The sequence below is a fragment of the Anomalospiza imberbis genome, chromosome 1, assembly GCF_031753505.1.
Source record: "Anomalospiza imberbis isolate Cuckoo-Finch-1a 21T00152 chromosome 1, ASM3175350v1, whole genome shotgun sequence".
In the NCBI taxonomy this organism is placed as follows: Eukaryota; Metazoa; Chordata; class Aves; order Passeriformes; family Viduidae; genus Anomalospiza; species Anomalospiza imberbis.
In genome coordinates, this window is record NC_089681.1 from 126,765,251 (window position 1) to 126,788,117 (window position 22,867).

At 35.8% G+C, this 22,867-nt stretch overlaps 1 protein-coding gene across 1 annotated transcript in view; it reads left to right on the top strand.

The window, feature by feature from the left end:
• Positions 1 to 22,574, top strand: part of COL28A1 (collagen type XXVIII alpha 1 chain) — a 60,116-nt gene extending 37,542 nt beyond the window's left edge. Inside the window, 15 exon segments of the mRNA XM_068210433.1 lie at positions 6,916 to 6,984; positions 9,178 to 9,216; positions 9,218 to 9,247; positions 13,499 to 13,567; positions 15,537 to 15,564; positions 15,567 to 15,616; positions 15,707 to 15,742; positions 15,913 to 15,949; positions 16,251 to 16,362; positions 16,364 to 16,794; positions 18,022 to 18,126; positions 18,129 to 18,208; positions 20,267 to 20,483; positions 20,906 to 21,082; positions 21,730 to 22,574. Of these exon segments, the coding sequence (XP_068066534.1) occupies positions 6,916 to 6,984; positions 9,178 to 9,216; positions 9,218 to 9,247; positions 13,499 to 13,567; positions 15,537 to 15,564; positions 15,567 to 15,616; positions 15,707 to 15,742; positions 15,913 to 15,949; positions 16,251 to 16,362; positions 16,364 to 16,794; positions 18,022 to 18,126; positions 18,129 to 18,208; positions 20,267 to 20,483; positions 20,906 to 21,075 (1,473 nt within the window). The 3' untranslated portion in view covers positions 21,076 to 21,082; positions 21,730 to 22,574.
• Positions 22,575 to 22,867: the final 293 nt, after the last annotated feature.

Here is a 22,867-nt window from a genome sequence, read left to right on the forward strand (position 1 = left end):
CTTTTCATTTCTGTTAGAAGAAAAACTTGAGAAAGACTTTTCTGATGTGACAGAAACTAATTCTTGCTTTATCCTCAGACTGGATACAAATCTGCAGGTATTCCATACATCCAAAGCCCAGCATGCTTCTATATGCTGGTGGAAATCAGGATCCAACACAAGCACAGCATTGCCTAATAATTATGCCTTCCTTTCTCTGGCAGAAATATGAGGGATGAGTCCAAAAAATGAGTTAAGGGTTACATGGAACTACTGAGATATCTTTTAAGTTGGATTCCTAAGAGTATAAACCTTTATCTAAAATAATTTGTTTATTTTTTTAGAGGCAAAACTCACAAAAAATCCCAAACAAACAAAAAAAAATCTGACAAAGGGATTTGAAGTACAACACTGAAACACTTCCAAGGTTTTCCACAAGACACAGAATAGCTAGTCTTATGAAACTAGAAGTAGTATGTAACTTACCTAAAAAGTCACATAGTAATTGTTATAAAAATTTGGAAAAAGATACTTAAGACTAGAATCATACAAGAAATTGCTTTAAAATATCCCAGCGTGGTTTTATTAATGATTTCCTCATTGCATATGTGAAATAAGAAACAGGTAGCCTGTTGCAGAAGGAAGCAAAAGAAATATTGCCCAAAGAAGTTTTTTCCCAAACAGAAGGAACTTTCAACTTCAGTTCTCTGAACAGGAGAATTTACATTTAAAATAAACTGCAATAACCTCTCAAAAACATCCCCAACAAAGGAGAAATGAAAGGACATTCATTCTTAGAAAGACTTGACTTTAGAATTACCACAGGATGGTCCCAATGGCATTGGGATCTGGGAAACCTGGCTTTATGCTTCTCTCTTGAATTGATGCCTATCAATACAAGGCATTTCACATCATGTAATGCAAGAACTAAAAGTGATTTCAATTATGTTATTCAATATAAATTTAGAAAAAATGCATATGGCTAAACAAATTAGATTTTTCTGTAAGAGACTGTATCTTTCCAAATAGAAATACCAGGCTTGCTGTAATGTAGTCTTATAAGATGTGTTTCTTGATACTACAGAAGAACATTTCATTAAAATCCTAGAATCTCATATGAAATTATCAAGGCAGATATTGATAAAGATTTAACTTATGACTTCAGGATTTCTAGTGGTATTGTTACATCTGAATTGTTCCTTGCTTCCTAAATGCATAATTCTGGAAAGTAGTGTTTCCTAATGAAAAGGAATTGGAAAGTCACATTATCAAAAAAGATGATATCCCACTGTGATGCCATGGTTGAAGGATTATGAAGTCCAGAAGTATATATCACAACTTCAGTGGGAATAGAGTGGAGTAATAGAAATAAATTTTAGTTAAATCTGAAATGGAAATAAATAATTTCCTTTTTAAAGTGAAAGAAGACCACTAGAATAATTGCAGTGAAATTTCTCACAACTGGGAGTTTTAAAATCATTATTTGTGGCTGTGTTTCTGAAAAGTATCACAAATATACAGCTATGCAGAAATATTCTTAGAAAAATCATTGTGCCTGTTTTATAACAGAGATTCAAAAGTGGGTCACAAGTCCATTCTGTTCTTACAACCATGAATTCATGTAATTCCTGGGACAAGAAACTCTTCAGCTGTATAATTATCAGAAAAGTTCCAACCCACATTATGAGTGATGAAAGTACAATATGGAATCATGAAATGCATTGGGGATGAAGGGATAAAAGGTGTGAAGTAAAAGTAAATATGCCCACATTTTGCAGTGGTGAACATGGCATCTAGTCTTTTTATCACATTTATTCTTAAATCACTGTAAGTTTTGTGATAAAATAGCATATATATTTAATTAAATCATAGGTTAGCTGCTATATGGCCTGAAGCTGAGACAGAGAGATTCAGATTAGATATTAGAAAAAAGTTTTTCGCTGGTAGGGTGGTCAAGCACTGGAATAGTTTGCCCAGGGAGGTGATGGAGTCACCATTCCTAGAGGTGTTTAAGAGGTGTCTGGATCTGGCACTGGGTGATGTTGTTCAGTGGTTTAGGTGTTACTGTGGTACTTTCAGGTTGACATTCAAACTTGATGAACTTGGCTCTAAGTAATGTTAATCATTGCCAGCTGAAGAGAGTTGTTCTTATTCCTTTATAAAGACATCAAATCCTTCTTTGTTGGTCCCTTCTCCAGACATGAACAGCATAAAAAGTATCACCATTCCTCAAGATGTGTGGAGTGAATTCTCTTCTAGTAAAGGGAGTTTATTGGTAGCATCTTTTTGTGAGGGAATATGATCTGTGTTGTGTTAGTGGAAATTATATATTAATTATAAATTTGGCAAAAGGCCTGTGGTACTGTGACTCAGATTTGACTAAGCCAAGGTGAAATAGCTGAGTCCAGGATGTGAGGTTCTAATAATTTCATTATATTTAATATTACTAATAGTACAATTGAATGTCTAGTAATAGATTCTCTTATCCTTATCTTAAGCAAAGCCAAGCTGATAAATAGTTCTCACTATTTTTGTGTTTCCTGACAATTCTAGGTCAGATCAGGGTTGCCATGTTAATTAAAAGTATCTTATTTCCATCAAGTCATCTCTGTTGTCACAAAAATTGTCAGAATTAGGTAGCTTGAATCTAAGGTCCAAGTTATTGAAAAACAGAACCCTGCAGAGTAGCTGTCTTTGCAAGTAACACAACACAATTAGGGCAAATCATGCTTTCACCAAATTTTGTATGAAAATTTTTCATGGATCTTTTTTCATGGATCTACATGTTTGATTTGTGTAACAGTGTGATATTGCCCACCAAACCTGCCTGCTTAGAGTAATGCTTATCTAATGCTCTGTCAGGATAATAAAGAAAAAAATTCAAGAGTTAAAAACATCTGGTAAAAAATTTAATTTTTTTTTACTTTGAAATAGGTAGGCTTCTTTTTGATGATACCCTTGGATTGGTGTGCTAGTCATGTTGAGTGAAATGTTTGTTGTTCTGTGCAGAGGGATCAGCTGTTAGCTTTTGCAGTGTATAAGTGGTGCACCAAAGCAGGCATTATCCAACAAGATATAACATGTCAGATTTACTTCTCTTCATTCACAACAGACACAGTAAAGAGTGCACTGGAAAAAAGAAACTAAATACATAAAAATCTCTTCTCATTCCCTGATTTTTTGCCCATATTACATTCTGATTTTTTAATCTTTGCATAACATCTTGGTTGCAAAGGTGCCACAAGGAAAAATAATTCACTTGAATTGCAAGAATTCCCCTAGAACTTAGTTCATAAAATAGAAAATATTCTGGTTTTTTGAAATGAAATGTAAATGCATTGGCCACCTGTTATACAACCCACAAAAAAAAAAAAAAAAAACCCAAAACAAAACAAAACAAAAAAGTAAGAACAGCAACAATCTCTGCATATAAAAAAATGAACATTTATTTGATAAAAGAGGCTCATAAATTTACACACGAGTTAATTTGAAATTCCTTTGAGGATCATTATATAGGAATGTTCCACTCATCTGAATCAAAGCTCTGTTCTCTCTGCTTTCAGAAATGGCTCACATATGTGCACACTGCTCGACAGGAATTTTATGTATCAGAGGTCAAATTCACATGAAAACAAAACTGAAACATGTGGGATGCATTCAGTCTTGGCAGAACCCTATGTTTTGCAGCATTAAAACAGAAGCACATAACATCAGAATATAATAAAAATTTGATTTAAAAGCTCTGTTGCCATCTAGGAGGTGAGTTACAGACATTGAAGAGCAAGAGCCTAGCACTAGAAATAAAGCAAGTTACTGGATAGCAGAAAGAATATCAAAATCCTTAGCAAAGTCCCTTGTGCATGAACATTTCGGGTGGATCCTGTTGCAATATAAACAAATTTGTGGCTTGGGGCTTGCGTATTTGAACTAAAATGTGGAAAGTAGAGATGTAATTTCTACTTTTTTAAATAATGTGTTGTTCTTAAAAATACTGTTACATCAATTAACTCTCAGTAAAGAGAGTATTGCAGTGTCTGGTGTATGTTTCAGTATCAAATACACATCCTTCACAGTTAATGAGGTATATATATTGGGAAATCCAAGATTTACTTTTCAGTTGACCATTAGGCCATTTAATGGTTTTCTTCTTGAATAAAAGATACAGAATAGATATTGGAATCCTACATTTCACACTGTCTTGACTCAGCTCTTTATTTCTTGCTTCAGTGCAAGAAATAAAGAGCTGAGTCAGTAAGTTGCTTATTTCTTAGTTCACTGTTTTACTGATGGTGTCAAGCTTGTCTACAAGCACAATACAGGAAATAAATTAGACCTCATCAAAGAACAGTATTAATCGTTTCTGAAATGAATTCCCTGAAGGACAGTTTAGTGTGACACCTTGGGAAAAAGAACTGCTCCACTTCACAACTCATAAAGCAAAATAAAAGCCTTTTTCTTTAAACCAAGAAATACAGAAACTGTGAGGATTACTATAAAGCTCTACAAAAGAGCTTTTCAATGAGACATCTGGTATTAACTAAGCATGTGAGGCTAAATTTCAATCCTTCACCTGCAACGACCCTGTGGAAGACTGTGTTACCCATGGGAGGAAGAGGCAGATGACTTCAGGTCACCCTTAGGCTGTTTTTGGTCAGGGCTGGTCTAAGACCAGGTTTTAGGTGTACTGGGTACTGGGCCATAAGGAATCGTTTATGTTTGGTAACCTCCCATTCAGTTTCCACTACAGCAGCTCACGGGCTGTTTCACAGGCCACGGTATTCCAGGGTCTCCTAAAAAAGTACCTTTTATTGCAATATCTGTATCTGTTAGCTCTGACATCTCTGGCAGATTTCAGAGGGAGGCTTTGGGGAGGCTTTGGCTGCTCTGCACAACTTCTGCTCATGAAGAGTTGGCCTACAAACAGTTTAAAATTGTATTGGGATTGTGGGGACAGTGAGAACAAATAAATATTCCTTTGATAATAGAAGGTACTAGATGGGAAGGTAGATACATTGCCTATGTCTTAGCTCTTTGCATTGGTAAGGAAGGTCTGATAAAAAAGCCTTAGGTCATCTGAGGGAAAACTTTCCTCCCAACAGAACATGGCACTTAGTTTAACCCAATCATCCTGACGCAGCAATTTAAAGCTAAGAGCATGCATATACCATGACTATGTCCTGACTCAGACTGGCCAGTCTCTAGTGCTTTGGATGAAACAGGAAAGAAATTCAAAAGCTGGATGTTACAGCAGGAAGGAGAGCATTATAAACTTAGTCTGATCCTTAGCCTTTGTGATCAGAGTTCCCACCTCTCCAAATCCCTCATACCTGAGCATAGTTTGGGCCCTAGTATGATTGCATAACTGGAGAATGAATCTTGGGAATTGCACCTAAAATCATCATAGTGACTGCACACATACTTCCCAGAATGTAAAGAAAATCAGTAGAAGATTCTGTTTGTTTTTTCCTTTTTAATCTCTTTGATATGTTGTTTCATTTTGCCTACCCCAACTCAAGTGACATCTGTGATTTGTGATTTATACTTTCACCTCTGTCCTAGATCAAATGCTCCCTCTGCAGGCACAGCCCTTTCTACAGCTTTTCCAAGTGCAAAAACAAGTACAATTAAGAGTTTATCTAATGATTTCTTTTCAATTCTGTCAAGACATACAATTTCTTCTGCTTTGTTTTTAATATATTGCATGATCAACAGCTTCTCAGTGCATTTCTTTATTTGCGCTTCCCTGCAGAGGAATAGGTTTAGGAATACCAAGCTAAATACAAATCAGAATATCCTACATCTCTAACTTATTAGTTATAGACTAATTTTTTTCTTTTCAAGGAATGGAGGGGACTTTTCTAGTAATAATGTGTTGAATGTATGCTTATTCCCTCACTTGTACAATCACGGTCTGAGGAAAACAAAACTGCCTCGTCTGTCCCTGTGCATTTGCTCTATCACTGATGTCCCCTGGCTCCCCATCTCTTTTGCTGGGTTTAACCACAGCACGAGGGGCAGCACCAGGCTCTCTGTTACCCTCATTTTCCCCTCACCAGATGGCTGCTGCCTTTTCTCTGCCTGATGGTTGAGGGATGGATTTTCTTTGTTCTTCAGTAAAAGCATGAATTGACAATGTCAAAAAGTTGTCTCCATTACACAACCTCCAACTATCACCAAAACTGTTGAAAATATGGTCAGGGACTGTACATTTCTGATTAATTTGGCTGAAATCAACTGATGAGTTCAAAATGTACTGGAAATAAAAAAAGAGAATGAGCACAGACAAGAAGAAGCACAGGCAGAGTGTATCACTTAAGCCTCATTTTGTTCAGAAATCAAGCTAAATGTATGTACATTAGGGCTTTAAAAAAAAAAACAGGGTGCTGTTCTTTTTATTCATCTATATTGATGCTATTAACATTCATTTAGTTTACATAAATGCCTAAATTTGACAGCTCTGGAAATTAAATGTCTCTAGTGTCAGAATAAGCACAGTATCAGTTAAGAGCATCATGATCACGATTCCTCTAGTAAGCTCCCTGTCCATCCTGGTAAGACCTTGCAAAATGTGATGGGAAAATGGTGATGTTTACAAATGGGTTTGCTTTTTTTTTTTGAGGGGGGGAGTTGTTTGTTTGTTTGTTTGTTTGTTTTTGGTAGCTGATAAGCCTGCAAAGTAGAGTCTCAATTCTGTTGGTGATTTTGATCACATGGATGTTTGCTAGGGAAATAATATTCTTCACCAAGAGCTTAAATGATGTGGGCGCCTGTATTTTGGGGTTTTCTTTTTTGTAATACCTATGTATAAAGCAGCTGTTTATTTATGTAGCATTTGTTTGGCTTGTTTTTTAAACTCAGTAGTTTGACTGCTTTATAAGTGGATGGAAGATGTTACATTTACTAGGTAATGACTGACATTTCTGTGACTGTTTTCAGGGAGAACGTGGAATTAAAGGTGATCCTGGACCGCCGGGGCCTCCAGGATGGGGACACATGGGTCCCAAGGTTGGTATGATGCCATGTTGAAGTTTTTTGTGGTCTTTTATGATGCTGGCAGCCAGAGCCTGATCTCTGACACCAAACAATCTTCATCAGTTATTGATTTACATTGGTGCAGCTTCAGGACAAATAAAACATGTAAACGTGGTCACTAACCATACACTTCTACCAACTGAAATAGGAAGAATACTAATGGGATGAAAATTGCATTTGCAGCTAAACTTTATGAGATTACATCTGAAGATTGAACAGAGCTATCAGGGTGGTCAATTAGCTAAATGATACATTTCTGCTGCTTGTATCTATCCTGTTTCCAAGATATTATTTTGTTCTGGAAAATTTATTAAATGTGAGTTTTATGTTTGCAATTTTTACTCAATCAAATTAAATCCAGTGGATTTTGTTATTAAAACCATTAGGAAAGAAATATTAAAACAAAAAGTTGATTCTATAAGTAACCAGCATGCAACATCTGGGCAATTTTTTCTCCCTTCACTAAAGTGATTTATAATTTAAAAAAGACATACTGAGAAGGAAAGAAATTCAGTACTTGCCTGGATTTCTTTATTACAGGTTCATCCATCAATTATTTTACAAATATGAGGAGTCAATGAGGAGAAACATTGTGTATATTTCTCCACTTTGTTTAGTTTAAAGATAGATACACCTTTGTAACTTTTTGCATAATAGCAGAGAGTAACAGAACCCTCCAGTGCCATTTTGTATAAACTAGTATCTGAATGAAGAAACATTGCTATTACCAGCTACACAAATGCGATAAACGACAGAATACTTTTTCAGGATGGGTCTGATTTTACCTTGCTTTCTGAAAGCTGCAACAATTTCAGTACTTTGGTAAATCATACTGACACATCCTGTTTGAAAAGAGTAAGTTTGGACTGAGTGTTAAAATCCTACAACTGTATGACATTTACGTGCTCTTTCCACAAAGCCTTTGAGAAGGAAAAATGTGTTCTCTGTGGGGAAACAATATTTTGTTTTCAAGAGTGAGGACATGTATGTAGTCCCTCTTCTATGAGGAAAGGCTGAGAGAACTGGGATTGTTCAGCTGGGCAAAGAGAAGGTTTTGTGGTTGAAATGATCCACCCTTTATATGTATATGCATATATAAATATGTGTGTGTGTGTGTGTGTGTGTGTGTGTGCGTATATATGTGTGTGTATATATATATATGAAGAGAATTTTTTGCAAGAGATTTTGTGAAAACTTGTGACAAACTTTTTGTCTGCAGAGATGATAATAATGACTTTTCAAACATCACTAACATCTAGAAGTTAAATATTTAGAACTATACATTTATATTTCATGATGACCAAGTTTTCTTGTACTTCTGCCTAAATATTCAACATATACAAAATGTAGGTAATATACATACCACTGAATTATTTCCACTTATTGTGCTGGAGCACAGTGATTATTTATTATAAGACAGTAATCAAAAGTCCAACCTGAGGTTGACAGAAACTTTTATGAACTTGATCAAATTTTGAAAACCTTTTCAATTAAAAATAAATTTAAAAAAAAAAAAGAGGATAATGAATCATTTAGTGTTGATGTAATCAGAAAGATACACTTCATTTGGTCACTTTGAAATGTTAGATTAGCCTGCCTGCAAACACAAGGGCTTTACCTTACTTTGACTGTATTGATACAAATCAGCACATGCTGCTTCGGCTTTTCTCTCGTCCCTTCCCACTTAGGATTTTCAGAATGACTGGTGCTCCTAGAGACTGTGGCACCTCAGTGGCTTGGTGTATGCCCATAGTGCCAAAGAACTAGCTAAAATACCTGGCAGTTTTACTTCACTAGGTTTTATAGCTCTGGTCCTTTGTGCCTGTGCTCTTGTGCCTCTCTTTATGATTGCATGAAGCTGTTCTGTAAACATGGTTTCTGTTGTCTTCTATGTAAGAAAAATGAGGAAAATATCACTCTGTGCCATAAGTCAATTTTTATTCTTTGATTATTTTCAAATTAATTGTTCCTTTGTTTTCCTGACAACTTGCCAAGGATAATTACTAAGACCCACAGTGAGAACCCATAAACCAAAGAAGAATCAGACCTAGAATCTTTGACCAGGTTTTACTTCTTTTGCTTGCAGTGACTTTGGGATTATTTCCTTAGTGTTACCAGGAGTTTACCTCTTAATAATTCTTTTTTTTGCTTTACTGACTGCTATAGGGTATTATGGGACGTAAAGGCTTGCCTGGGCTACCTGCCCCCCCCCGGCACCAGCATACAAGGAGACAAGGTAACCCAGGTTAATGTGATATCTGTTCAGTTTCTTCTTAAACTGTTTCTTAAAGAGATTCATTGTATTTTTTCTGTCTTTGCTGCCATATCAGTGAACTGCAAATATTAATTTTACACTTAATTTTTGTATTCATAAGAGATGCAATATTTATTTGCTGGATCTTCAGTATTGTTTGCATCCAATTGCTCTCCTATTGTTCTTGTAATTAAAAAATATATTTAACCTGGAGACAAAAAGCTTATCTCTGCCATATCTTATTGATTTACTTTGATCTATAGTTTTCTCTGAGTTGCACTTGTAAAAGGCAGTAACAGACACTTACAGTGGCAAAGTAAGTTAAACACGTGTAGGAATACTAATGAAATTAGGCAGTCTCCCACATACTCTTAATTGGGTTTTTAGTCACCCAGTTCCAGCCACAAGTTCTCTCCTTAAAAGGAGAAACACAAACTTGACAACATATTCTGAGCATTCAGTTGTCAAATTGCCTTGTCACATATGCATGGAAAAAATTATTAAAACTGGAGGCTCCAGTGGAGAACAACCCACGTTTCTTCTATTTTCCTTAAATCAGTGTGCTTAAAATTGAGCATATGATTGAATATTTCCCTGGATCAAGAGTATTGTGCTCAGGTCTCCAGCTCTAAGTGGTCAACCGCCAGTGATTGAGTAAAAGGGGCAGTGTTCTAGCTTGGTTAGAAAAGGTGCCTCTTCATACTGTGATTTTGGCTGTAGATACTAAAAACATCAGAGAATTCACTGGCCTTCATTGGAAAATAATGACATTCTGAAACAAACAAATTTATGAAAATATATGTTGTTTGAAAAATGATTCAGAGCAGAATCTTTCTTTGGTCCATTGTGGAATTATGTCATACAAGCTTTACCAGAAAAGCACAGATTCCTTTGGTATTTATTTTGTTCATGACTTGCTTTGATTACACCTTCAATGTCTTCCATTTTTATGTTTGTGTTCCATCATTTCTGGTTTTATTCTGCAGAGAGCTCTTCTTTTTTTTTTTTTTTTTCCACTGAGGTATTTCATAACATTAAAATGTACTTTATTATGTTTTTTTCTTTTCCCTTATTATATAACTCCATTTTATGGTTTCTGACTTATCCTGTTTCCAGATTTTCTTAGACAGAGATGTCTACATGGTTAAGAGTCATGACTGTCTAGACCTTTGTTTCTGATCTGTTTGCAATTTGGCTCTGTATTAATTGTTATCAGTAATCACAAAGCTAATACATGTTTTAATGTGAGGACATAAGAAACTCCTTATTTTCTTTTCTCTTCTTCCTGTTTGTTGAATCTCCATGGGCTCTTTGCTCTATTCTTGTGAAAACAGAAAAAAAATTCTTGCCATCTTTGTATCACTTTATGGTACAGGAAAATTTTCCTGTCTGCCTTTAATAACAATTTCTGCTGTGTTTCCAGAATCTAATACTTGGGATATATCTTTGTTAGTTCTATGGGTATGTGAGGTTAAATAATTAATAAAAGCACAATTGCCATTCTGGACAAAAATATTTCAGCAATCAAGTGCATCTAATGATTTCACACACTAATGCTTGTTGACTTTTGTCTGTCTATTTTGCTCTTCTATTTCTTCACACATCAAACTTCATTCTTTTTGGCCACTCTTCATCAGATTAAAGTTATTCTACTCCTGCATTTTAGCTACCAATATCACTCCAAGTATTTATTTATATAAAGAGAGAGATCTCAGTCTGCGTATGGTAAGAATGGAATGCCAAAAATGAGTTCGTTTTCAAGTTACTTTATGTTGATAGCTATATTCACAGATTTTTTTTTATGCTTGGTTCCCTTTCAAAACCACAGTCTAGACATTCTCAGATCTGCACTCAGTTCATTTTGGTAATACTGGTGGTCAGGTTTGAATTTATTATGTACATGAATTAAACTATCAAAGCCATAAATATTTTTAAATTAATACAGCACACTTCTTGAGGTTTACTAAGTGTACTGTTGTGGAATCTATGATAAACCCTTCTAATGTTGATTGATACTTGTTGCACAAGTAAAGGAAGGAGGATTTGGTTCTGTGGTTGGTGTTTTAAAGGATGAAACTCACATGTGTGCTTGTGAGAAATGCCAGCTCTATGGGCATGAGTTTACTTAGAACAGTAGGTCCCATTCAGTTTTCATTGCCTGAACACCATCATAACAATGTTGGGCAGTAACAAATGGCAGCAAGAAATCTACCATTTTGTTGGGTCTGACAATTGTTACTAGTGAAGGACCACTGGAATACACAGCATATCCTGATTTCGGTTCATATGCATGTGCTCTGCAGGCCTGCAGAGGGGTTAACAGGAAGCTGTGTGATGATCCGAGTGGATGTCCCAGTGCTGAACCGCAAGCCTTTAAACAAACTGCCACAATGTTTCACTGTGTTTAAAAGCCATTTGCATTAATACCTCAATGAGGGCCCCAAGGAGCACAATCACCCTAAAAAGTGACTTAAAGGAAATTAGATTTAATAGCCACTGTGAGTTCCTATAACAGTGCAAAATAAATTGCCTTGTGCATCCCATCATTTCAGGAGCATTTCCTATTTTCAGGAAATCCCCCTAGTGGATCAGCTATGGAATTTGATACATCAACTGTTTTTCAGTCTGAAAACTAAATCTAATACTGTCTGAATTGCTGCTGCTGTGAGAAACTGGGGAGAGGAAATTCTGCTTACAGAGGCAAGAGGCTGCTGGTTAGCAGGTCAGGGATAGGTAGCCCTTGTGACAAGCAGAGCATTTCATTCCCCAAGCTGGAGTTAGTGGACCAAGAGGTACTCATAGAGCAAGGCTGTGAGAGCAGTGCTCCAGTGGAGATGTGAATGGTGGAGTGCCTTGGATACCTTTCCCTAGCACAGGGCAAGACCACCATGCACCCATGTGCAAGCAGAAGCTGTCATCTCAGCAGGATTTCTGTCAGATCAGGAATCTGGACAGGGAAAACCATCCATGGACATGACTTGTCATACACTGTGTCTTCGAGGAGCTGTATCTCATTACCCAACTCCTAGTGAATTCCCAACTCATGGGAGCCAGGAACTCTCAAGGAAGAGAAGGTTGGCTTAAGTGTGCAGTGTGCAGCTGTTTCTTTGCCTGCAGAAATCCATCAACCCCTATCCAGCACAGCAGGAATAGTCAGTGATCAATCCTGCTATACTGATGCACCTTAGGTGAAGGCTGGATAAACTTGGAAGCACTTTTGTATTTCTCTGTCCATTATGAGCAATATGACCCCTTTAGAGCCATTTGTGAGCACCAATACAAGCATTAAAAAAAGATGCTTTAGAGGGACAGTGAGAGCTCTTGACTGAAAAATAGAACTGACTAACCCTGTACTTGTACCCCATAGTTAGGTTTGATACATGTGGTAACTGCTCCTGATCTCATTGACATTCTCTAAAACTGGTTTTGGTATCTGCATCGGGCACAGCTGTTATGTGAATTATGTATGCAATGTGAATTTTGGTGAAATATTTATGTACCATATTCACTTCTAGCTGTGTTTAAAATGCATACAGCAGTTGATCTGTAAAAAATATTTGTGTTACCCTATTAAATAAAGCAAGAAAGTTTCTGGATGCCAGAAGCTATGAAGAATTTTCTGTGTATATATAACAGCTGTGTTTTATAACATTGTGGGCCCACATGGACATGCTTTTTAAGTCTAAGTACATGCAGCAGGGTGTGTGTAACAATCCTTATTAGCAATTTTGAAATTTGTCACTGTTCTGATACTGTCTTTTGAATTATCAGCAGAAAGGTGTTCTGCTTTCCACTCCGTGAAGAGTAGAGATGTCTTCTCATTTACTTAAGATCAGAAATAAGAGTCTGCCCTGGAGAGGTCATGAATGTGTATTTCTAGAGAAACTTTGGTTTAGAACTCCTTTTACTGCTTCTAGACAAGATGAAAAACTATCTGAGCCTCTGAAAAGTTACTTTTGTCTTTCATCTCTTTCAGTGGAGTGACAAATTTTCATTTAATTAATCAAGAATAAATTCTTCATTATATACTTTATAAGGTTCTCATGTATGTTTTGAATCATAGCCAGTTGCTTATTTCTCCAACCTTAGACCACATTTGTCTTGGAAATTGTGTGCTTCATTACGTAGTACAAATATCTGGCTTTCTCTGCAATGCAGAGTGCAAAAGTGAATAGAAACAGCATAGATTTTACATTAATTTTCAGTTAAACAAAAGTTTCATATTCTGTTCAGGGAGAAAAAGCAAGTAAAGGTTTTCCTGGACCAAAGGGATCAATAGGAACTGGCCTTCCTGGACAAAAGGTAAATCCTAGGTTTGCAGTAAGGAAAGAGAAGGGGGTTTTCTTTCTTTATTGGTTATTTGGTGTGACAGGTCCTTGAAGAGAAACAGAAGACAAAGACATTACCTTGTAGTGCTAGCATGGTAAGTACCTACTACTCATTGTTAACTTTGAAGTCTGTGAAAATCCTAATGGTCACTAAGGATCAGATTACAAAGTAGGATCTAGAATGAGATCATACCCATTAGCAGGAGAATAATTCTGAGTTATTAAAATTATGTATTAATTTTTTTTTCATATTTTTCAGGTATTAAAAAATGTTCTTTTACTTGCCCGGCTCTGACAATAAAAGTAATTACTTTATGATTAACGTTATTTAAGGGCTTTGCTTTTACTTGACTTTTTTCCTACAATGATTGAAGCCCAAGCTTGGATCTTTCCTTACCAAATAACTTTCTGGTTGTTATAAAAATTGTGAGAATTTCCTACACTTAGCTATTCACATCTAACAGCTTGGGAGCTTTCATGTGAATATCAAGCTCTTTCACACAAATTTCTGCCTCCTAGTTCTATTTTCACTCACATTCCAAATGCCACAATATTATAATAATAACTACAATATTTTCACTGATAGTCATATTCATCTTGTATGTTGACTAATATTTGTGACCCAATGTAAATCTCTCCAAATACTCACTTTTCTGTTTGCTGTTAATATAGCAGACTTGACACACATGATAAGGGACGGTTTAGTTCAGCAGGAATTTCGTATATGTACCAAAAATATTGGGTTTTAGTGTATTTAAGTGTAAGAAAGTAGCAACACCACCACAGCCAGCAAATAATATTTGCTTTCCTGTTATTATTAACGCTGACATTAACTTTGGTGATGTTAGATTCAATTCTTGGACAGGTAATGGAAAGTAATATCCTTTGTTGGATATTAGGATTTTGTGAAATATAATAAGAACTCTCTTCTAAGACCTTATTAGTTGAAACTGGATTTCTTAATGCTGTGGAGAAGCTATTTGCAATTTTCAGGTTTACACCAGTTTGAATAAGATCAGAATCAGACTGATAAATTCAAAAGGGTTCTTTAAAACTGGTAATAATCACCAGTGAAAGCTATAACACAGGAGTTACCCATGTGATTCCATTAGCTGGGCAATAATGAGGAATAACATCAAAATGGACAGTAATCTAGATAAATTAATGAGCTTTAAAATTTCAAGTGAAATGTAAGCTGGTTAGTAATTTCCAGAGAAAAGTAAAAAAACTGTCCTGCATAATCTTCTTCTTGAAAAAAGTGTCTAATTTAGAACCTGAATCTTATTTACAAGGTTTCATACCTGCATTATGTGAAAATTCTCTCATAATGTTGAACCCTCTCACTTTTTGGAAGTCAAAAGGTCTAGTCAGTTGAGGAAAAAATTGCAGATTTCCTTCTAAATGTGAAACATTGTATTTTCCAATGGATTTAACAGTACGCCTCCATGCATGCCTCTTCATTTGTCCTTTGAAAGCTCACAGGTTTTCATTTGGCTTTTATGCAGAGCTGGTGTAAGTTTCAGCACAGTGGCTGATCTCAGGCAGTTATATCTCTCCTTAAGTATAAATCAGCATAGGTCCAGTATAAAAATTGTTTTTGAGTTCAAGAAAATTGAAGAACAGTAGACATTATATATTCTTGACATTTGCATGCAGATGTCTTTACTCCCCCTCCAGAACTAAGGTAATTTTTCATAGAAAAAACTTCTTAAAGAAATTTCTTTAAGATGCTTTTACATCCTGTTTTGCTTTCCCTGAGAGCCTGCTTTCAGATATTCTCCTTATAATACATACAACAATAATTATTAATTAAAAAAAAACAAAACCAAAAGAGCCAGAAAATGTATCATTAAAGCTCATTGAAGCTTACTTCCAGCTCTGACAATCAAAAAAAAAGAAAAAATGGAGCTATGAGTGTATTTAATACAGTTGTTTTAAATTAGGGAGACTATGGAGATAAAGGTGATCCGGGAGCAAAGGTGCCAAAGGAGAGATTGGAGACCCAGGACCTCCAGGGCCAAAGGTAAAACACATTTTCATGTTACTTAAATGTACAGAGTAGAAACTAGGCAAATTTGGCTTTTGTTAAGTATCTCACTCTACACATTTCCAGGGATCTGGGGGAAGAAAAGGTGAACCTGGTCTTTCGGTAAGTGGGTAAATAAATAATTTGAAGCAATAGTAGTTTATCTGGGAAAATTATTTAAAGGTTATGTGATCTTACTCAAGGCTGTTTATGAGATATTGCACTGCCTGCATTTTTCTAAATAAATAAATATTTCAGCATTCTTAACACTAGAACACACAACTCTTTTTCAGAGAGAAGATGTTATCAGACTTATCAATGAAATATGTGGTAAGCATTCCAGTATGGAAAAAAAAGTAGTTCTGATAAAACACAGTGAATTTATATTGACTGAATGGATTTTTCCTCTGCATGTTTGTGTGTCAGGATACCCTTGATATGAAAACAATGCTCACTATGTTGCCAGAACTATACCTGAAGTAATTTGGTCAAGCTCTGTTTCTGTGATCAGTACCAGTAACTAGAAATTAATTCATTAACTGGGCTTTAACTGACTAAATCTGTTGTATGAGTTCAATTAATTTTTTGAAGGTGGCTTCTCATAAAATGTCTGAAATGGTTATTCTTCTAGGTTGTGGTATCAAATGTAGAACAACACCTCTGGAACTAGTATTCGTCATTGACAGCTCGGAAAGTGTTGGACCAGATAACTTCAATATTATCAAAACCTTTATGACAACATTCATCAGCCAACCACGCTACAACCCGCATTGGCATTATCAACTTCAGCCACAGAGTGGACCTGGTGTCTTCCCTGAAGCAATACACAAGCAAAGAGTCCCTGAAATCAGCTGTTGACAAGATGCCCTACTTAGGAGAAGGCACGTACACAGCTTCTGCTATCCAAGAAGCCATTCACTTATTCCAGGCGGCGCGCCCGGCAGTAAGGAAGGTGGCTGTTGTAATAACGGATGGACAGGCGGACAGTCGTGATAAAGTACAGCTGGACACTATAGTAAGAGAGGCCCATGCTACAGATATTGAGATATTTGTCATTGGGATTGTGCAAAGGACTGATCCTCATTATGATGACTTCCTGAAAGAAATGCAGCTCATTGCAACAGACCCTGATGAAGAACATGTTTACCAGATAGACGACTTCATAACGCTTTCAGGTAAAAGAAACAATTTCAGTAAGAGGAAACTGGAAATAAGCATGTAAGGGAGTTTGGCCTCTCCCATGGCCAGGCAAGGCAGCCTGCTGAGTGGCAGCTTTTATTTCTCTTTTGGATAAAGCTCGCTCTTGTTTCACATCATTTTTGGCCATATGAAATCTTTGCCAAAATTTTTACCTCTTGCAGAAGCAATAAACCCCAATGAACATCAGTTTTCTAAGCCCAGATCTTCTTTGGGATACTCTTCTTTTGTGAGATATTGCATCAGCCTTCCTTCACAGTTCTTTTGTGCTTGGCCATAGTTTCATCTTAGAGAGATGCAGGTTTCTTGCCACTTTGACGTAACATCTCAAACTCTTTCTCACTTTCTTTAGGGTCCTGTGAGTCTTGGAATCCCTCCACTTTCTCTTATAAGGACTCTTTATTTTCTTTCTTTTTTTTTTTTTTTTATGAAAGCGATAAGGAAACCTGTACTTTCACCTTAATTTCAGGGGGGAAAATGGTGGAGCCACAAACAAAGAGAATGGGATATGATAGACATGATATATTTCAATGTCTGTGGCTTGAGAAATATCTGTGGCTGTGGGTGAAATCAGGAGAAAATCCAGAGGAAATCTATAATGACCCATAGAAAAAAAAGATACATTGATCTAGACGAACTGTAGACTAGCCTATACTTTCCTGAGCATAAACTTATTTTGCTATGCTGAGATTGTGAATGAAGTTAAGTCTAGATTGAAGGCATTAACAAGAATCCAAGCTAAGGTCTGGTTCCCACTGGGATTAAATTTAAGGCTTTGACTCAGACTCCAGCATTCAGCATAAAAATATTCCCAGTCCCTGGTATTTTTTGGTTTTAAAAATAAGTATAAAATTGTTGCCCAGTTTTTCTTTTTCTTTCTCATGGGTAAACATTTCCTTTTCTTCACCCTCATTTTTTTTGACTGTTATTCTCTTTTCTGCTATGACTTCTGCTTCCTAGAGTGACTTGATAATTTTATCTGTTTTTTCTTAAAAGAACAACATAGCACTAAAATAAAATAATTCAGAAGCTGCGTTACTTTATTATTTATTATTTGCATTTTGACACAACTACAGAAGATGGTCTTTCATAAATCACTGTAATTAAAAGTTTAGGGCTAATACTGCACTGAAAGCTTGTTCTGAATCATTGTGAGTTCTTTTCATTACCCTTTAAAAATGTTATTATTTCATTAATCTTTTCAGTTCTTGAAAATAAACTGATCACAAAAATCTGTGAGAACAAGTCTGCAGAGTACACCAGAAAATACAATATTTTATCTCCTTCTCCAAGCCCGAAATCTGAAATTGCCATAAAGATGCTAATAGCCTGTTACCTAAAATGACCACTTCAGAGATTGATATGCTTCCTACAGAAGGAATTAGTAACCCAGTGAGTAAACAAATAACAGTTGTCAAATGTTTTTAAAATATGTGCCTTTATTTGAATTCGAATATTTTGCCATCTTTATTTCACCATTCACCTTTTAATATGCAAATAGCATGTCATTTGACCAGACCAAAGTGTTTGAAAAAAACTTAGAGTGAACTTATTTGTTGAGAACAAATGTTTACAAAAGAAATAGGGCAATACTGCCTCTCAATTGCAATAAATGCTGAGAGTGCTCACCTTTTTTTTTGTAGGTCTTATTCATCTTAGAAATGAGTTAAAACTCTTACATTTCTATTGTGGCAGGTGCACAGTAGATAAGGCAACTATTTATGTGCAAGGTGATTGTTAGTACAATGCCTCTTGTCGTGGTCACGCACTTTCCAGGTTGTTCCTAGCCATATTTCCAAGTTATTAAGCCTTTGGTGTTGTTTCACTTTCCACATTGGGCTGTACTTCTAGGATTCCTTATTTGTTACTCTTTGTTCTCCAGCTTTAAATTTCTCCTGACCTGCACTGAGGTTCTTCCCTCCAAAACAATGCTGCTTCACAGACAGACAGCACAGGGAGAGCTTTAATGCAATAGATGATATTTTCTGCAGGTGTGTATCACCGTAGCTCCCTTATTAGGTCTCCAGTGTTTTTCAGCCACTGTTGGAGCATCGGATTAGGATATTCGTCAACTTTTTAGGGCATTTTTATTGCTTTGCCTAAAATAGTTGATAAAAACTTGGAGCTTTACAAAATGGGCTTTGCTTGCCCTTATAACCAGATGGATAAACTGGTTGAAATATATGATGTACAAACCTCTGGAGCTGCATGGAATGAATATAGCAGACCATGATACTGGTATTCAAATATTAATTGAATACAGATTACAGGTAATTAAATATTACTGATTAGTGTGGACGAGCCAATGGACTATCCACTATTAATCCTTGTAGTATTGTTTATCATTCATATTTATCATTCATAATATCATTCATAATTAAATAGTTCACTTTCAAAATCTAGGTTAATTTCCAAGAATAAGCACTCCTTTAGTAACTGTGATTAATTTAGGTTTTGGGCTTATAATACATCTAGACAGATCTGTGAGACACTGAGGCTCAGTTTTGACATTGTTAAGAAAAATAAATGTTAGCCTAGATGGATGCTAATTTTATAAAACATGTGATAAGAATAAAAAAGGATTCTTAAGTAAGTTCTTAGATATATCAGATAGGATTAGATGATCACACACTTGGTTCTGGCTGGCTGTTGTTATGGATAAATCTTCAAACTGTTGAATTACTATAATAAATAAACACAGTCTTTTTGTAGACCTAGAGAAGAAATGCAAAATTCAAAGGACTGGATGAATTGTCTGCACCTTTACATTTCACCTGGACTAAGTTCCAATCACTCTGAAGAGTTTTCTTAAATTGGCTTTGTCAGGGGCGGCCTGTAAATGGGAAAATATTAAATAGTGTCAAATACCTTTCTGTTCTCAGTAGGTAATCAATGTCTGATTAAGGCAGTTGCTTGTACTATACTGTACTAAGGACCTTGCAAATCTTCTTGAATATACTAAAATATTAGGCAAATCTTTAGATAATAGTTGCAATTTGAAAACCAGGGTTCACTGCTTAACACATCTATCAAGGTAAATTTTCAAATCCTAATGATTAGCAACTGCCTGTTAACCAGAAATAGGGCAGATTGAAGATGTCAGATCATGCCCAATGAGTGTACTAGATGTTAAGCAGCAGTGACTTACTCAAAAATTCCTCCCATTTTTTGTTCTATTTGTATTGCAGACTAAGTAGTGACTGGAATTTAGCTTAAACTGAATGAACTCAGCTTAGTGGCTAAGTTAGAGGCATTACTTTGCCTTTTCATTATGCTCTCATAGTCAGAAATTTATGGCTCCATACTAAATAATCACAGTAACCAATCTGCTTTTAATGGTGTTTTTTCACACATTGCTTAGCAAAAGTTTCCTGCGTAATTCTATCAATTTTTTTTTGTCATAGCATCTATGCCCAGACAGAATTTTAAGATTTTGACTCCTTTTTGCAGCGTAGTCCATCGCAATCCACATACACAGAGCCTCTGCCATCTGCTCAGGACCACAATGTGACCACCTCTGCTCACAGAGAATCAATACTTCCCCCAGTTTATAACATGTCTGAAATCAGACCCCTGAGTCCAGTTGTCAATCCTTTCGTTGGTGGAAGGGGTACTGAAGATCACCAGCCAGCTGCATGGCAAACAGAGGTAGCAAGAACCCAAAAAAGTGAGTAATAAATACTGTCTGCAGGTTCCAGGTAGCGAGTCTGTACCAAAAAAACAAAAATATGAGCAAACCCCACTCCCTCTTCCAATATAATTTAGATTTTATTACTTTTTGTATTTCTGGGTGCTCTGTCTACAGATATCACACACAGTCAGAGACAGATTTTTGGACTCAGATGATACCCTTGTGTACCAACTGCACGCTTAGGTAATTAAACAGCAGCTTGATTCTTGCATCAGGATTTAGTCAGTCTTCCTTCCAACTAATCCTGTATTTTTTTAGGCCTGATCAGGTAAGTCATTAAAGGAAGTGGAATTTGGCCAGGCACTACAAGAAAGAAAACAAAAGCGGTACTTTTCTTACTGAACGAGGCACTTCTAAGATAACATAACTTAAGCTAACTTTTACTGATGCACTTTCAGATCCAAGGTGCTTGGAACCTATGAAACCAGGAGATTGTTGGAACTACGTGGTGAAATGGTATTATGACAAGGATGGCAATTCTTGTGGCCAGTTCTGGTATGGAGGCTGTAATGGTACCAACAACAGATTTGAAACTGAAAAAGAATGTCGAGAAACCTGTGTTGATTGATGAATAAGTAAGTTGTCTCCTTCCAGTCCTCCCTCAATCACCTCTTTTCAAGCTTATGTTTTATTTTACATTAATCAAAACTCAGTTTTCCTTTTCAACTCATAGCCTGTGCAGTCAATATCACAAGGTCCTTCTTCAATTTCTTGCAGTCATTCCTTTTCTTTACTACTTTACTATTGGTACTTAACTACTTTAGAGGAACACAATATTGTCACCAACTCCAACTTTGTCACCTCCCTATTTTCTCCCTTCTCTAGATCACTTATCTTGAGTATGCCAGAGACTGTGGCATCCATCTTTCAGCAACATCTCTCCACTGACTATCTCATTTTTTTGTTGTATTCTTTTCACAATTTAAAAGGTTGCCCCTCTCAAATCTATGACTTTCCTCTGGGGAGGGACCTTACATTTTGGAAATCCAGTCAGACTATACTGGCTATCTTTGATCCATATGTTTAGTGAGCAAGGCATGGCCTTCAGAGAAGTTTCTTATCAGTAGTGCATAACTGCCTTTACAAAAGCCATATAACTCATCCCAAATAACTTGCATTAAATACTCTATTTCAACTTACAGTATAGAAAAATATTATTGAGCTGCAGAGCATGTTTTTCAAAACTTTTCAGGAAAATTAAACAATTTCTTATTTATTCTAGAAATTACTTCTGTTGGGAACTTTTGAAGCTAGAAGTTCATGTGTACTGAGGAAGAACTGACTGAGAAGAATCCAAAATAATGTGTTAGCTTGAAATTATTACTGCTCTGCTTGCTTTCCCCACTACTGTCTGCACATTAACCAGATTCCTGCATAATGTATGTTAACTGCAACACCATAGCAATAACTTGAAGTCACACATACACACACACCTTTTGCCTCTGAATTTACAGTAACTTGATACTATTGCACATGGGAATAATGAGATTCTATTTTTAGGAATAAAATGTCAAAAGTGTTTACACTTGGTTTTTAATGACCAAGGTCTCTTAGTCTCATGGAAGTATAAAATATGCTCTAGATTTAAACAATAGTAAGTAGTTCCTGAAATTAGCACTCTCAATACAGCATTTAGAGACATAGATAAAGATTTCCATTGATTAGAGTTCTTCTTTGGAATGTAAGTAACATAGCTATGGGTTAGAAAAAAACACAGAGAGGGTTTTTTTCATTATTAAAGAACACTTGGATTAAAATCAATATAATAGTTTCAATTATAAAGGTTGGACTTTCATTTATAATTATATTAAAAACTGGGTTCTTCATGTCCTTTAGGCTAGTCAGTACATTTCAATTTCTCAGGGCCTCTGGGTTAAAAAAAAAGAGAACTATTTCACCCTAATACTCTAATATATGCTACTAAACTAAAAAATGGAATAACTCTGAAAGATGTATATTAATGTTTACTTATATCCTTTCTACTTTTAGCCATAACCCTATATGAGCGCATTGTTAAAACTGAAAATGACAAATGTGATTAAATTGGGAAGTAATACCTGATAAAAAGTCAAGCACCATTATTTCTTTGTAAACAAAATAATAGAATCTACACAGGCAGTATGGACAACTCTTGATATTTCAAACACTTACTTGCACAATTTGTAAATAAATGGTAGGATGTACTTTGCAAAATGAACTTGTTTTGCAGCAAATAGGATGCAAACCTGATTCTCTGGAAAGCTGTGCTTGAAGCAGAGTTTAAAGTTCTTAATTTTTTTCCCAAAAATATGGCCTTGTAAATAAGTTTCAAGTTAGAAATTTAAAAAACTGAGTGCAGCCCCAGAAAACATTATATTTTT